The sequence below is a fragment of the Oncorhynchus masou genome, unplaced genomic scaffold, assembly GCF_036934945.1.
Source record: "Oncorhynchus masou masou isolate Uvic2021 unplaced genomic scaffold, UVic_Omas_1.1 unplaced_scaffold_3597, whole genome shotgun sequence".
Lineage (NCBI taxonomy): Eukaryota > Metazoa > Chordata > Actinopteri > Salmoniformes > Salmonidae > Oncorhynchus > Oncorhynchus masou.
The window spans coordinates 7,501-24,766 of NW_027010002.1; the positions used below are offsets into that span (position 1 = coordinate 7,501).

General features: G+C 42.2%; 1 protein-coding gene across 1 annotated transcript in view; it reads left to right on the forward strand.

The window, feature by feature from the left end:
- The window catches only part of LOC135534574 (stabilin-2-like), a 4,275-nt gene extending 4,127 nt beyond the window's left edge, over nt 1–148 (forward strand). Inside the window, exon 6 of the mRNA XM_064961527.1 lies at nt 1–148. This exon is cut by the window's left edge and continues 116 nt beyond it. Coding sequence (XP_064817599.1) covers nt 1–133 — 133 coding nt within the window. The 3' untranslated portion in view covers nt 134–148.
- The last annotated feature ends 17,118 nt before the right edge of the window (nt 149–17,266 follow it).

Sequence of the window (17,266 nt, forward strand, 5' to 3'; positions counted from 1 at the left end):
GGCCATACCATCTAAGGTAGGCTACGGCTGCATGTGTATACCACTCAGCAGACACTTTGATCCGAAGCTACTTACAGACATAGCGTGCATACATTTTCCATATGGGTGGCCTCAGCGGGAATCTAACCTATGATCCTGGCGTTGCAAGCTCCGTGCTCTACCAACTGATCAACAGAGAGATGGGCACCCTATTCCTATACTATATAGGGCTTAGGGTGCTGACATTTGTGGATACAATTCACAATTTACTCCCCAAATCGGTTTTATTCATTTTAAAATCACTCGTGAATAGGGGTTCAAATTTTCCTGAAAATCTACCAAGTTTAAATTCTGAGAATAATTCATATTTATCCCGAGAGTCCAAGAAAATACAGCAAAAAGTCCCAGAGTTTAAAACCAAGATGGTCACTATGCCAGGGTCCTCCCAAAATAAGAGGCGTGTTGCATCACCTTGTCTGCTTGGACTCGCCACTATGTAAAGGTTTAAAGCTTTTAAAACCAAGATGGTCACTATGCCAGGGTCCTCCCAAAATAAGAGGCGCGTTGCATCACCTTGTCTGCTTGGACTCGCCACTATGTAAAGGTTTAAAGCTTTTAAAACCAAGATGGTCACTATGCCAGGGTCCTCCCAAAATAAGAGGCGCGTTGCATCACCTTGTCTGCTTGGACTCGCCACTATGTAAAGGTTTAAAGCTTTAAAAACCAAGATGGTCACTATGCCAGGGTCCTCCCAAAATAAGAGGCGTGTTGCATCACCTTGTCTGCTTGGACTCGCCACTATGTAAAGGTTTAAAGCTTTTAAAACCAAGATGGTCACTATGCCAGGGTCCTCCAAAATAAGAGGCGCGTTGCATCACCTTGTCTGCTTGGACTCGCCACTATGTAAAGGTTTAAAGCTTTAAAAACCAAGATGGTCACTATGCCAGGGTCCTCCCAAAATAAGAGGCGCGTTGCGTCACCTTGTGTGCTTGGACCGCCACTATGTAAAGGTTTCAGAGCAAATTAAACTCATATTTAGTAATGATAGAGTAACGATCTTAGATCGCTTAAGGAAATTGTGAAACAGGACATTTATAAATTCCCGAGCACTATGTTCCTCAATTCATTCAGCAGGTTTTCTGGTCAGGGCGCACAGGCTTTGTCAAATCATACAAAACTTTGTAACGGCAGTCAAAAGTGGCTAAACTTCCTCCTTCCACGAATGACAGAATATCACTTGTATTTGTCCAAATAGAGTTGATGGCTATACAGAAAGCTGATCAGCCCAAGACTAACAAAGAGAGGAATTATTTTAGTATCAAAGTATATATTTTATTTTATTTTATTTCTACCTTTATTTAACTAGGCAAGTCAGTTAAGAACAAACTCTTATTTTCAAAGACGGCCTAGGAACAGTGGGTTAACTGCCTGTTCAGGGGCAGAATGACAGATTTGTACCTTGTCAGCTCGGGGTTTGAACTTGCATCCTTCTGGTTACTAGTCCAACCACTAGGCTACCCTTCCGGGGACTGTTTAAATAACATCCATATCTCCTGTCATAGCGTTTGTTGATCACATGTTCTCTACCTGAACTCTATATGGGCAGCAATACAAGACAAAAGCGGGGTAAATGTTATAGAGGTATTCTGATGTGCGTAGGCCACATGTGCTCTGATAATGCAACCTATAGATTAGAGAATAAAGTTAGGACTTTTTCATTTGGGGCTTCAGGGGGATTGAGACTGGATAGGATATTATCCTAGGCTCTAGGACAGAAGGAGACTGGATAGGATATTATCCTAGGCTCTAGGACAGAAGGAGACTGGATAGGATATTATCCTAGGCTCTAGGACAGAAGGAGACTGGATAGGATATTATCCTAGGCTCTAGGACAGAAGGAGACTGGATAGGATATTATATTAGTCTCTAGAACAGAAGGAGACTGGATAGGATATTATCCTAGGCTCTAGGACAGAAGGAGACTGGATAGGATATTATCCTAGGCTCTAGGACAGAAGGAGACTGGATAGGATATTATCCTAGGCTCTAGGACAGAAGGAGACTGGATAGGATATTATCCTAGGCTCTAGGACAGAAGGAGACTGGATAGGATATTATCCTAGGCTCTAGGACAGAAGGAGACTGGATAGGATATTATCCTAGGCTCCAGGACAGAAGGAGACTGGATAGGATATTATCCTAGGCTCTAGGACAGAAGGAGACTGGATAGGATATTATCCTAGGCTCTAGGACAGAAGGAGACTGGATAGGATATTATCCTAGGCTCTAGGACAGAAGGAGACTGGATAGGATATTATCCTAGGCTCTAGGACAGAAGGAGACTGGATAGGATATTATCCTAGGCTCTAGGACAGAAGGAGACTGGATAGGATATTATCCTAGGCTCTAGGACAGAAGGAGACTGGATAGGATATTATCCTAGGCTCTAGGACAGAAGGAGACTGGATAGGATATTATCCTAGGCTCTAGGACAGAAGGAGAATGGATAGGATATTATCCTAGGCTCTAGGACAGAAGGAGACTGGATAGGATATTATCCTAGGCTCTAGGACAGAAGGAGACTGGATAGGATATTATCCTAGGCTCTAGGACAGAAGGAGACTGGATAGGATATTATCCTAGGCTCTAGGACAGAAGGAGACTGGATAGGATATTATCCTAGGCTCTAGGACAGAAGGAGACTGGATAGGATATTATCCTAGGCTCTAGGACAGAAGGAGACTGGATAGGATATTATCCTAGGCTCTAGGACAGAAGGAGACTGGATAGGATATTATCCTAGGCTCCAGGACAGAAGGTGACTGGATAGGATATTATCCTAGGCTCTAGGACAGAAGGAGACTGGATAGGATATTATCCTAGGCTCTAGGACAGAAGGAGACTGGATAGGATATTATCCTAGGCTCTAGGACAGAAGGAGACTGGATAGGATATTATTCTAGGCTCTAGAACAGAAAGAGACTGGATAGGATATTATCCTAGGCTCTAGAACAGAAAGAGACTGGATAGGATATTATCCTAGGCTCTAGGACAGAAGGAGACTGGATAGGATATTATCCTAGGCTCTAGGACAGAAGGAGACTGGATAGGATATTATCCTAGGCTCTAGGACAGAAGGAGACTGGATAGGATATTATCCTAGGCTCTAGAACAGAAAGAGACTGGATAGGATATTATCCTAGGCTCTAGGACAGAAGGAGACTGGATAGGATATTATCCTAGGCTCTAGAACAGAAGGAGACTGGATAGGATATTATCCTAGGCTCTAGGACAGAAGGAGACTGGATAGGATATTATTCTAGGCTCTAGAACAGAAAGAGACTGGATAGGATATTATCCTAGGCTCTAGAACAGAAAGAGACTGGATAGGATATTATCCTAGGCTCTAGGACAGAAGGAGACTGGATAGGATATTATCCTAGGCTCTAGGACAGAAGGAGACCGGATAGGATATTATCCTAGGCTCTAGAACAGAAGGAGACTGGATAGGATATTATCCTAGGCTCCAGGACAGAAGGAGACTGGATAGGATATTATCCTAGGCTCTAGGACAGAAGGAGACTGGATAGGATATTATCCTAGGCTCTAGGACAGAAGGAGACTGGATAGGATATTATCCTAGGCTCTAGGACAGAAGGAGACTGGATAGGATATTATCCTAGGCTCTAGGACAGAAGGAGACTGGATAGGATATTATCCTAGGCTCTAGGACAGAAGGAGACTGGATAGGATATTATCCTAGGCTCCAAGACAGGAGAAGATATACTTTTCCCTCATGACTCTGAATTGTCTTTGACAGAGATGCTTAAAGTATGTAGTGAACTGTGCATAGACCTATCACGGTTATCCATGTTAATCCCTAGACCTATCACAGTTATCCATGTTAATCTACAGACCTATCACAGTTATCCATGTTAATCTATAGACCTATCACGGTTATCCATGTTAATCCCTAGACCTATCACGGTTATCCATGTTAATCCCTAGACCTATCACGGTTATCCATGTTAATCCCTAGACCTATCACGGTTATCCATGTTAATACCTAGACCTATCACGGTTATCCATGTTAATCCCTAGACCTATCACGGTTATCCATGTTAATCGCTAGACCTATCACGGTTATCCATGTTAATCCCTAGACCTATCACGGTTATCCATGTTAATCCCTAGACCTATCACGGTTATCCATGTTAATCGCTAGACCTATCACGGTTATCCATGTTAATCCCTAGACCTATCACGGTTATCCATGTTAATCCCTAGACCTATCACGGTTATCCATGTTAATCTATAGACCTATCACGGTTATCCATGTTAATCCCTAGACCTATCACGGTTATCCATGTTAATCCCTAGACCTATCACGGTTACCCATGTTAATCCCTAGACCTATCACGGTTATCCATGTTAATCGCTAGAACCATCACGGTTATCCATGTTAATACCTAGACCTATCACGGTCATCCATGTTAATCGCTAGACCTATCACGGTTATCCATGTTAATCGCTAGACCTATCACGGTTATCCATGTTAATACCTAGACCTATCACGGTTATCCATGTTAATCCCTAGACCTATCACAGTTATCCATGTTAATCTACAGACCTATCACAGTTATCCATGTTAATCTATAGACCTATCACAGTTATCCATGTTAATCCCTAGACCTATCACGGTTATCCATGTTAATACCTAGACCTATCACGGTTATCCATGTTAATCACTAGACCTATCACAGTTATCCATGTTAATACCTAGACCTATCACAGTTATCCATGTTAATCCCTAGACCTATCACGGTTATCCATTTTAATCTATAGACCTATCACGGTTTTCCATGTTAATTCCTAGACCTATCACGGTTATCCATGTTAATCCCTAGAACTATCACGGTTATCCATGTTAATCACTAGACCTATCACGGTTATCCATGTTAATCCCTAGACCTATCACGGTTATCCATGTTAATCTATAGACCTATCACAGTTATCCATGTTAATCTATAGACCTATCACAGTTATCCATGTTAATACCTAGACCTATCACGGTTATCCATGTTAATCCCTAGACCTATCACGGTTATCCATGTTAATCCCTAGACCTATCACGGTTATCCATGTTAATCCCTAGACCTATCACGGTTATCCATGTTAATACCTAGACCTATCACGGTTATCCATGTTAATCCCTAGACCTATCACGGTTATCCATGTTAATACCTAGACCTATCACGGTTATCCATGTTAATACCTAGACCTATCACAGTTATCCATGTTAATCTATAGACCTATCACGGTTATCCATGTTAATCTATAGACCTATCACGGTTATCCATGTTAATCTATAGACCTATCATGGTTATCCATGTTAATCTATAGACCTATCACAGTTATCCATGTTAATCTATAGACCTATCACGGTTATCCATGTTAATCCCTAGACCTATCACGGTTATCCATGTTAATCCCTAGACCTATCACGGTTATCCATGTTAATCCCTAGACCTATCACGGTTATCCATGTTAATACCGAGACCTATCACGGTTATCCATGTTAATCCCTAGACCTATCACGGTTATCCATGTTAATCGCTAGACCTATCACGGTTATCCATGTTAATACCTAGACCTATCACGGTTATCCATGTTAATCCCTAGACCTATCACGGTTATCCATGTTAATCGCTAGACCTATCACGGTTATCCATGTTAATCCCTAGACCTATCACGGTTATCCATGTTAATCCCTAGACCTATCACGGTTATCCATGTTAATCGCTAGACCTATCACGGTTATCCATGTTAATCCCTAGACCTATCACGGTTATCCATGTTAATCCCTAGACCTATCACGGTTATCCATGTTAATCTATAGACCTATCACGGTTATCCATGTTAATCCCTAGACCTATCACGGTTATCCATGTTAATCCCTAGACCTATCACGGTTATCCATGTTAATCCCTAGACCTATCACGGTTATCCATGTTAATCGCTAGAACCATCACGGTTATCCATGTTAATACCTAGACCTATCACGGTCATCCATGTTAATCGCTAGACCTATCACGGTTATCCATGTTAATCGCTAGACCTATCACGGTTATCCATGTTAATACCTAGACCTATCACGGTTATCCATGTTAATCCCTAGACCTATCACGGTTATCCATGTTAATCTATAGACCTATCACAGTTATCCATGTTAATCTACAGACCTATCACAGTTATCCATGTTAATCTATAGACCTATCACAGTTATCCATGTTAATCCCTAGACCTATCACGGTTATCCATGTTAATACCTAGACCTATCACGGTTATCCATGTTAATCACTAGACCTATCACAGTTATCCATGTTAATACCTAGACCTATCACAGTTATCCATGTTAATCCCTAGACCTATCACGGTTATCCATTTTAATCTATAGACCTATCACGGTTTTCCATGTTAATTCCTAGACCTATCACGGTTATCCATGTTAATCCCTAGAACTATCACGGTTATCCATGTTAATCACTAGACCTATCACGGTTATCCATGTTAATCCCTAGACCTATCACGGTTATCCATGTTAATCTATAGACCTATCACAGTTATCCATGTTAATCTACAGACCTATCACAGTTATCCATGTTAATCTATAGACCTATCACAGTTATCCATGTTAATCCCTAGACCTATCACGGTTATCCATGTTAATACCTAGACCTATCACGGTTATCCATGTTAATCACTAGACCTATCACAGTTATCCATGTTAATACCTAGACCTATCACAGTTATCCATGTTAATCCCTAGACCTATCACGGTTATCCATTTTAATCTATAGACCTATCACGGTTTTCATGTTAATTCCTTAGACCTATCACGGTTATCCATGTTAATCCCTAGAACTATCACGGTTATCCATGTTAATCACTAGACCTATCACGGTTATCCATGTTAATCCCTAGACCTATCACGGTTATCCATGTTAATCTATAGACCTATCACAGTTATCCATGTTAATCTACAGACCTATCACAGTTATCCATGTTAATCCCTAGACCTATCACGGTTATCCATGTTAATCCCTAGACCTATCACGGTTATCCATGTTAATCCCTAGACCTATCACGGTTATCCATGTTAATACCTAGACCTATCACGGTTATCCATGTTAATCCCTAGACCTATCACGGTTATCCATGTTAATACCTAGACCTATCACGGTTATCCATGTTAATACCTAGACCTATCACAGTTATCCATGTTAATCTATAGACCTATCACGGTTATCCATGTTAATCTATAGACCTATCACGGTTATCCATGTTAATCTATAGACCTATCATGGTTATCCATGTTAATCTATAGACCTATCACAGTTATCCATGTTAATCTATAGACCTATCACGGTTATCCATGTTAATCCCTAGACCTATCACGGTTATCCATGTTAATCCCTAGACCTATCACGGTTATCCATGTTAATCCCTAGACCTATCACGGTTATCCATGTTAATACCGAGACCTATCACGGTTATCCATGTTAATCCCTAGACCTATCACGGTTATCCATGTTAACGCTAGACCTATCACGGTTATCCATGTAAGGGATTTCACCCCCGTAGTGGACAAAAATGAATGGCAAGTTATTGGCATTGACCGAACCATGCACACATTGGCCAATACCACCCAAAGCGGCGTTGATTCATGCAAAGTTTACTGCTATTGCCATATGGGTATTGCCAGTTGTAACACTTCAAAATCCAACAGGTGGCGATTGCACTCCACCATGGTTTTTCATATTGGTATTGGACTCCAAGTCAACATCCAAAAGCCAAATTTTGAAAAAACGAATTTTTTGAAAAAAACGTATCACCCCTTAAAAAGTGCTTTCTGGACCGTTTTTCGAAATTCTTTCGCTTTTTTTGACAATTACACATGTATAAGAACTGTATGAAAATACTTTTGTCCAATTTTATTAACATAATTTTTTTAATTTTTTACTTGCGCATATTGCATATGTTTTGTCCATTTGCAATATGATTTCATAGGAAGTCAGAAGTCAAAAGTCAAAAATTCTTAAATTTCATAAAAACTTCACACACCCCTAAAAAAGTGCTTTCTGGACCGTTTTTCGAAATTTTTTCGCATTTTGTGTCAGTTACACACGTATAAGAACTGTATCAACATACTTTAGTCATATTTTATTATCATAATTTTTTTTTTTTTTTTACTTGCGCATATTGCATGTGTTTTGTCCATCTGCAATATGATTTCATAGGAAGTCAGAAGTCAAAAGTCAAAAATTATTAAATTTCATAAAAAAACACCCCTAAAAAAGTGCTTTCTGGACCCCGAAATTTTTTTCGAATTTTGTGTCAGTTACAAAGTAAGAACTTATCAACATACTTTAGTCATATTTTATTATTATAATGTTTTTTTTTTTTTGCTTGTGCATAAGGCATATGTTTTGTGGGGGCCAAATGTCATAAGAAATTTGACATGCTCAAAAATCCTTCAGAAATGCAAAATTGACTGGCCTGATGAACTCGGGATGGCCGGGCAGTGATTGTTGTTCCTTTCAATCACTCGTGGTGTTGATTTCATCATGTCCATTTGTTTATGTTTTCTCACTTTTGCAAAGTCACTGTGCATTTGCCATATGGTTAACTGGGCATTCACCATCACCAATTTGTCATGCCATAAAAATCATGCAGGAATGCCAAATTGACTGGCCCGATGAACTCGGGATGGCTGGGCAGTGATTCTGGTACCTCTCCATCGCTCGTTTGGGTTGATTTCAGAATGTCGCATTTGGTGATGGTACCTCACTGTTAAAACATATTGCAAATGTTCCTTACTTTTCAAAGTCACTGAAAATTTTTGCAGGAATGCCAAATTGACTGGCCCGATGACCTCGGGATGGCTTGGCAGTGATTCTGGTACCTCTCCATCACTCGTTATGGTTGATTCCAGAATGTCCATTTGGTGATTTTTCTCACTCTTTCAAAGTCACTGTGCATTTGCCATATGGTTAACTGGGCAGTCACCATCACCAATTTGTCATGCTATAAAAATCATGCAGGAATGCCAATTGACTGGCCCGATGACCTCGGGATGGCTGGGCAGTGATACTGGTACCTCTTCATGGCTCGTTTGGGCTGATTTCAGAATGTCGCTTTTGGTGATGGTACCTCACCGCTTAAACATATTGCAAATGTTCCTTACTTTTGCAAAGTCACAAAAAATTCTTGCAGGAATGCCAAATTGACTGGCCCGATGACCTCGGGATGGCTGGGCAGTGATACTGGTACCTCTCCATCGCTCGTTTGGGCTGATTTCAGAATGTCCATTTGGTGATTTTTCTCACTCTTTCAAAGTCACTGTGCATTTGCCATATGGTTAACTGGGCAGTCACCATCACCAATTTGTCATGCTATAAAAATCATGCAGGAATGCCAAATTGACTGGCCCGATGACATAGGGATGTCTGGGCAGTGATACTGGTACCTCTCCATGGCTCGTTTGGGTTGATTTCAGAATGTCGCTTTTGGTGATGGTACCTCACTGTTAAAACATATTGCAAATGTTCCTTACTTTTGCAAAGTCACTGAAAATTTTTGCAGGAATGCCAAATTGACTGGCCCGATGACCTCGGGATGGCTGGGCAGTGATACTGGTACCTCTCCATGGCTCGTTTGGGTTGATTTCAGAATGTCGCTTTTGGTGATGGTACCTCACTGTTAAAACATATTGCAAATGTTCCTTACTTTTGCAAAGTCACAAAAAATTCTTGCAGGAATGCCAAATTGACTGGCCCGATGAACTCGGGATGGCTGGGCAGTGATACTGGTACCTCTCCATCGCTCGTTTGGGCTGATTTCAGAATGTCCATTTGGTGATTTTTCTCACTCTTTCAAAAGCATTTCATATGGTTAACTGGGCAGTCACCATCACCAATTTGTCATGCTATAAAAATCATGCAGGAATGCCAAATTGACTGGGATGGCTCAGGATGGCAGTGATTTTGTTCCTTTCAATCACTCGTTTGGGTTGATTTCATCATGTCCATTTGTTTATGGTTTCTCACTTTTGCAAAGTCACATATTTGCCATATGGTTAACTGGGCATTCACATCACCAATTTGTCATGCCATAAAAATCATGCAGGAATGCCAAATTGACTGGCCCGATGACCTCGGGATGGCTGGGCAGTGATTCTGGTACCTCTCCATCGCTCGTTTGGGTTGATTTCAGAATGTCGCTTTTGGTGATGGTACCTCACTGTTAAAACATATTGCAAATGTTCCTTACTTTTTCAAAGTCACTGAAAATTTTTGCAGGAATGCCAAATTGACTGGCCCGATGACCTCGGGATGGCTTGGCAGTGATTCTGGTACCTCTCCATCACTCGTTATGGTGATTCCAGAATGTCCATTTGGTGATTTTTCTCACTCTTTCAAAGTCACTGTGCATTTGCCATATGGTTAACTGGGCAGTCACCATCACCAATTTGTCATGCTATAAAAATCATGCAGGAATGCCAAATTGACTGGCCCGATGACCTCGGGATGGCTGGGCAGTGATACTGGTACCTCTTCATGGCTCGTTTGGGCTGATTTCAGAATGTCGCTTTTGGTGATGGTACCTCACCGCTTAAACATATTGCAAATGTTCCTTACTTTTGCAAAGTCACAAAAAATTCTTGCAGGAATGCCAAATTGACTGGCCCGATGACCTCGGGATGGCTGGGCAGTGATACTGGTACCTCTCCATCGCTCGTTTGGGCTGATTTCAGAATGTCCATTTGGTGATTTTTCTCACTCTTTCAAAGTCACTGTGCATTTGCCATATGGTTAACTGGGCAGTCACCATCACCAATTTGTCATGCTATAAAAATCATGCAGGAATGCCAAATTGACTGGCCCGATGACATAGGGATGTCTGGGCAGTGATACTGGTACCTCTCCATGGCTCGTTTGGGTTGATTTCAGAATGTCGCATTTGGTGATGGTACCTCACTGTTAAAACATATTGCAAATGTTCCTTACTTTTGCAAAGTCACTGAAAATTTTGCAGGAATGCCAAATTGACTGGCCCGATGACCTCGGGATGGCTGGGCAGTGATACTGGTACCTCTCCATGGCTCGTTTGGGTTGATTTCAGAATGTCGCTTTTGGTGATGGTACCTCACTGTTAAAACATATTGCAAATGTTCCTTACTTTTGCAAAGTCACAAAAAAATTTTGCAGGAATGCCAAATTGACTGGCCCGATGACCTCGGGATGGCTGGGCAGTGATACTGGTACCTCTCCATCGCTCGTTTGGGCTGATTTCAGAATGTCCATTTGGTGATTTTCTCACTCTTTCAAAGTCACTGTGCATTTGCCATATGGTTAACTGGGCAGTCACCATCACCAATTTGTCATGCTATAAAAATCATGCAGGAATGCCAAATTGACTGGCCCGATGACATAGGGATGTCTGGGCAGTGATACTGGTACCTCTCCATGGCTCGTTTGGGTTGATTTCAGAATGTCGCTTTTGGTGATGGTACCTCACTGTTAAAACATATTGCAAATGTTCCTTACTTTTGCAAAGTCACTGAAAATTTTTGCAGGAATGCCAAATTGACTGGCCCGATGACCTCGGGATGGCTGGGCAGTGATACTGGTACCTCTCCATGGCTCGTTTGGGTTGATTTCAGAATGTCGATTTGGTGATGGTACCTCACTGTTAAAACATATTGCAAATGTTCCTTACTTTTGCAAAGTCACTGAAAATTTTTGCAGGAATGCCAAATTGACTGGCCCGATGACCTCGGGATGGCTGGGCAGTGATACTGGTACCTCTCCATGGCTCTTTTGGGTTGATTTCAGAATGTCGCTTTTGGTGATGGTACCTCACCGCTTAAACATATTGCTAATGGACAAGAGTCACCTGCAAGTCACTGTCCATCAGTCAATTTGATATCATTCAAAGCTAACTATTGGAGGCACTGTCAGTCTCTACGCACCCCAATGATACGTCCCTCCATCCATGTTGTGTATCTGTGTGATTTAGTTTTCCTTTGAATTTTTATGGGAAAAATGACTGATTTACAGTTCATGGGGGTTGCCTAATCATATATATGAAGTTTTGGAAAGATCTGATATTTTTAACCCCTCCAAACAGCCCATGAGACACCAATTATGGCACTTCCGGTTGGCACAGGAAGCTGTAACTCAACATACATCCTCATTGGGCTATTCCATTAGAGAATCCTGAGTTTTAAGTCTTTACCATGAAAACTGACTGATTTACACAGGGTTCAATGCACTATGTCCATCAAATTGCAGGCAGTGTATGGGTATACACTTTTAGGGCGATTTGGACCACTTCCGGTTGGTCCAGGAAGCTTAGAATCGACACAGGTAGACCTTATAGTGGTCTGATGGACTGGTACCAAAGACAGGTTCATACAACATTCATAACCCATATAGACTCCAGGTTGTATTTAGTGGAGCAGCCAATATATTCCTATGGGGAGAGAAGTCAATGAACACTGTTTTTATGTAAACACCTTCTTTTGACTGTGAAGGGTTAATGTCACACGGTCAAGGATAGGCTTGGACAGATCAGGAGGACCTTAGGAACAGTCCTGTGGTTGAATTGTCTTTCTAAACCTAACGGTTCCGCCGCTGTCACCCAAAATCAAATGACGTACTGGTGAAGGCTTCATATTGGGCCTATTTTTCTCATGGTCGCGCGCTCAGACCGAGCGAGCTACGGTCAAGCGGGGCACCTCGTTGGACTCGGCACAGTCTGGACACTATGGTCATGCCATTGTTTGTGTTGATTTCAGAATGTCCATTTGGTCATGTTTTCTCACTTTTGCAAAGTCACTGTGCATTTGCCATATGGTTAACTGGGCAGTCACCATCACCAATTTGTCATGCCATAAAAATCATGCAGGAATGCCAAATTGACTGGCCCGATGACCTCAGGATGGCTGGGCAGTGATTTTGGTACCTCTCCATCGCTCGTTTGGGTTGATTTCAGAATGTCGCTTTTGGTGATGGTACCTCACTGTTAAAACATATTGCAAATGTTCCTTACTTTTGCAAAGTCACTGAAAATTTTTGCAGGAATGCCAAATTGACTGGCCCGATGACCTCGGGATGGCTGGGCAGTGATACTGGTACCTCTCCATGGCTCGTTTGGGTTGATTTCAGAATGTCGCTTTTGGTGATGGTACCTCACTGTTAAAACATATTGCAAATGTTCCTTACTTTTGCAAAGTCACTGAAAATTTTTGCAGGAATGCCAAATTGACTGGCCCGATGACCTCGGGATGGCTGGGCAGTGATACTGGTACCTCTCCATGGCTCGTTTGGGTTGATTTCAGAATGTCGCTTTTGGTGATGGTACCTCACTGTTAAAACATATTGCAAATGTTCCTTACTTTTTCAAAGTCACTGAAAATTTTTGCAGGAATGCCAAATTGACTGGCCCGATGACCTCGGGATGGCTGGGCAGTGATACTGGTACCTCTCCATGGCTCGTTTGGGTTGATTTCAGAATGTCGCTTTTGGTGATGGTACCTCACTGTTAAAACATATTGCAAATGTTCCTTACTTTTTCAAAGTCACTGAAAATTTTTGCAGGAATGCCAAATTGACTGGCCCGATGACCTCGGGATGGCTGGGCAGTGATACTGGTACCTCTCCATGGCTCGTTTGGGTTGATTTCAGAATGTCGCTTTTGGTGATGGTACCTCACTGTTAAAACATATTGCAAATGTTCCTTACTTTTGCAAAGTCACTGAAAATTTTGCAGGAATGCCAAATTGACTGGCCCGATGAACTCGGGACAGTGATTTGGTACCTCTCCATCACTCGTTAGGGTCGATTCCAGAATGTCCATTTGGTGATTTTTCTCACTCTTTCAAAGTCACTGTGCATTTGCCATATGGTTAACTGGGCAGTCACCAACCAATTTGTCATGCCATAAAAATCATGCAGGAATGCCAAATTGACTGGCCCGATGACATAGGGATGTCTGGGCAGTGATACTGGTACCTCTCCATGGCTCGTTTGGGTTGATTTCAGAATGTCGCTTTTGGTGATGGTACCTCACTGTTAAAACATATTGCAAATGTTCCTTACTTTTGCAAAGTCACTGAAAATTTTTGCAGGAATGCCAAATTGACTGGCCCGATGAACTCGGGATGGCTGGGCAGTGATTCTGGTACCTCTCCATGGCTCGTTTGGGTTGATTTCAGAATGTCCATTTGGTGATTTTTCTCACTCTTTCAAAGTCACTGTGCATTTGCCATATGGTTAACTGGGCAGTCACCATCACCAATTTGTCATGCTATAAAAATCATGCAGGAATGCCAAATTGACTGGCCCGATGACCTCGGGATGTCTGGGCAGTGATACTGGTACCTCTCCATCGCTCGTTTGGGTTGATTTCAGAATGTCGCTTTTGGTGATGGTACCTCACCGCTTAAACATATTGCTAATGGACAAGAGTCACCTGCAAGTCACTGTCCATCAGTCAATTTGATATCATTCAAAGCTAACTATTGGAGGCACTGTCAGTCTCTACGCACCCCAATGATACGTCCCTCCATCCATGTTGTGTATCTGTGTGATTTAGTTTTCCTTTGAATTTTTATGGGAAAAATGACTGATTTACAGTTCATGGGGGTTGCCTAATCATATATATGAAGTTTTGGAAAGATCTGATATTTTTAACCCTCCAAACAGCCCATGAGACACCAATTATGGCACTTCCGGTTGGCACAGGAAGCTGTAACTCAACATACATCCTCATTGGGCTATTCCATTAGAGAATCCTGAGTTTTAAGTCTTTACCATGAAAACTGACTGATTTACACAGGGTTCAATGCACTATGTCCATCAAATTGCAGGCAGTGTATGGGTACACACTTTTAGGGCGATTTGGACCACTTCCGGTTGGTCCAGGAAGCTTAGAATCGACACAGGTAGACCTTATAGTGGTCTGATGGACTGGTACCAAAGACAGGTTCATACAACATTCATAACCCATATAGACTCCAGGTTGTATTTAGTGGAGCAGCCAATATATTCCTATGGGGAGAGAAGTCAATGAACACTGTTTTTATGTAAACACCTTCTTTTGACTGTGAAGGGTTAATGTCACACGGTCAAGGATAGGCTTTGACAGATCAGGAGGACCTTAGGAACAGTCCTGTGGTTGAATTGTCTTTCTAAACCTAACGGTTCCGCCGCTGTCACCCAAAATCAAATGACGTACTGGTGAAGGCTTCATATTGGGCCTATTTTTCTCATGGTCGCCGCGCTCAGACCGAGCGAGCTACGGTCAAGCGGGCACCTCGTTGGACTCGGCACAGTCTGGACACTATGGTCATGCCATTGTTTGTGTTGATTTCAGAATGTCCATTTGGTCATGTTTTCTCACTTTTGCAAAGTCACTGTGCATTTGCCATATGGTTAACTGGGCAGTCACCATCACCAATTTGTCATGCCATAAAAATCATGCAGGAATGCCAAATTGACTGGCCCGATGACATAGGGATGTCTGGGCAGTGATACTGGTACCTCTCCATGGCTCGTTTGGGTTGATTTCAGAATGTCGCTTTTGGTGATGGTACCTCACTGTTAAAACATATTGCAAATGTTCCTTACTTTTGCAAAGTCACTGAAAATTTTTGCAGGAATGCCAAATTGACTGGCCCGATGACCTCGGGATGGCTGGGCAGTGATACTGGTACCTCTCCATGGCTCGTTTGGGTTGATTTCAGAATGTCGCTTTTGGTGATGGTACCTCACTGTTAAAACATATTGCAAATGTTCCTTACTTTTGCAAAGTCACTGAAAATTTTTGCAGGAATGCCAAATTGACTGGCCCGATGACCTCGGGATGGCTTGGCAGTGATTCTGGTACCTCTCCATCACTCGTTTGGGTTGATTTCAGAATGTCCATTTGGTCATGTTTTCTCACTTTTGCAAAGTCACTGTGCATTTGCCATATGGTTAACTGGGCAGTCACCATCACCAATTTGTCATGCCATAAAAATCATGCAGGAATGCCAAATTGACTGGCCCGATGACCTCAGGATGGCTGGGCAGTGATTTTGGTACCTCTCCACGCTCGTTTGGGTTGATTTCAGAATGTCGCTTTTGGTGATGGTACCTCACTGTTAAAACATATTGCAAATGTTCCTTACTTTTGCAAAGTCACTGAAAATTTTTGCAGGAATGCCAAATTGACTGGCCCGATGACCTCGGGATGGCTGGGCAGTGATACTGGTACCTCTCCATGGCTCGTTTGGGTTGATTTCAGAATGTCGCTTTTGGTGATGGTACCTCACTGTTAAAACATATTGCAAATGTTCCTTACTTTTGCAAAGTCACTGAAAATTTTGCAGGAATGCCAAATTGACTGGCCCGATGAACTCGGGATGGCTTGGCAGTGATTCTGGTACCTCTCCATCACTCGTTAGGGTTGATTCCAGAATGTCCATTTGGTCATTTTTCTCACTCTTTCAAAGTCACTGTGCATTTGCCATATGGTTAACTGGGCAGTCACCATCACCAATTTGTCATGCCATAAAAATCATGCAGGAATGCCAAATTGACTGGCCCGATGACATAGGGATGTCTGGGCAGTGATACTGGTACCTCTCCATGGCTCGTTTGGGTTGATTTCAGAATGTCGCTTTTGGTGATGGTACCTCACCACTTAAACATATTGCTAATGGACAAGAGTCACCTGCAAGTCACCGTCCATCAGTCAATTTGATATCATTCTGACACCAAACTGATACAAACTGACACCAAACCCACTTTTCCCAACTCATTTAGGAGCCAAGTATAACATACTTCAGAGCTGGCCCAAAATTCACAAGGCCTTCGGTACAAAACATTAAAAAACCATAAAACACATAGTTACTTTCTAGCTGCGGGGCCAGTTCGGACATTATGTGTAGTCCTATGTGAGGCGACCCCGAATCCCAGGAGTTTCGGCCCGATAGGTCATTTGGTGTCCGAGTAAAAGCCTAATTGGTGCTGAAAATCCACTTTTTTCAATGCCTTGCTACGGGGTCCTTGAATGAGCTATCGGACCGAGATGTTGGGTTCTGTCTCTATGGGCCGAGACGGTCACAATGCACCTAGTCTTGTGTCTCTGGGACATTTCTAAATGTCGCCATTTTCGTAATGGTCAAAATGAATTGAAGTCATTGCAAATGTTCGACGCTGTTTCTCGGTCCGAGAAC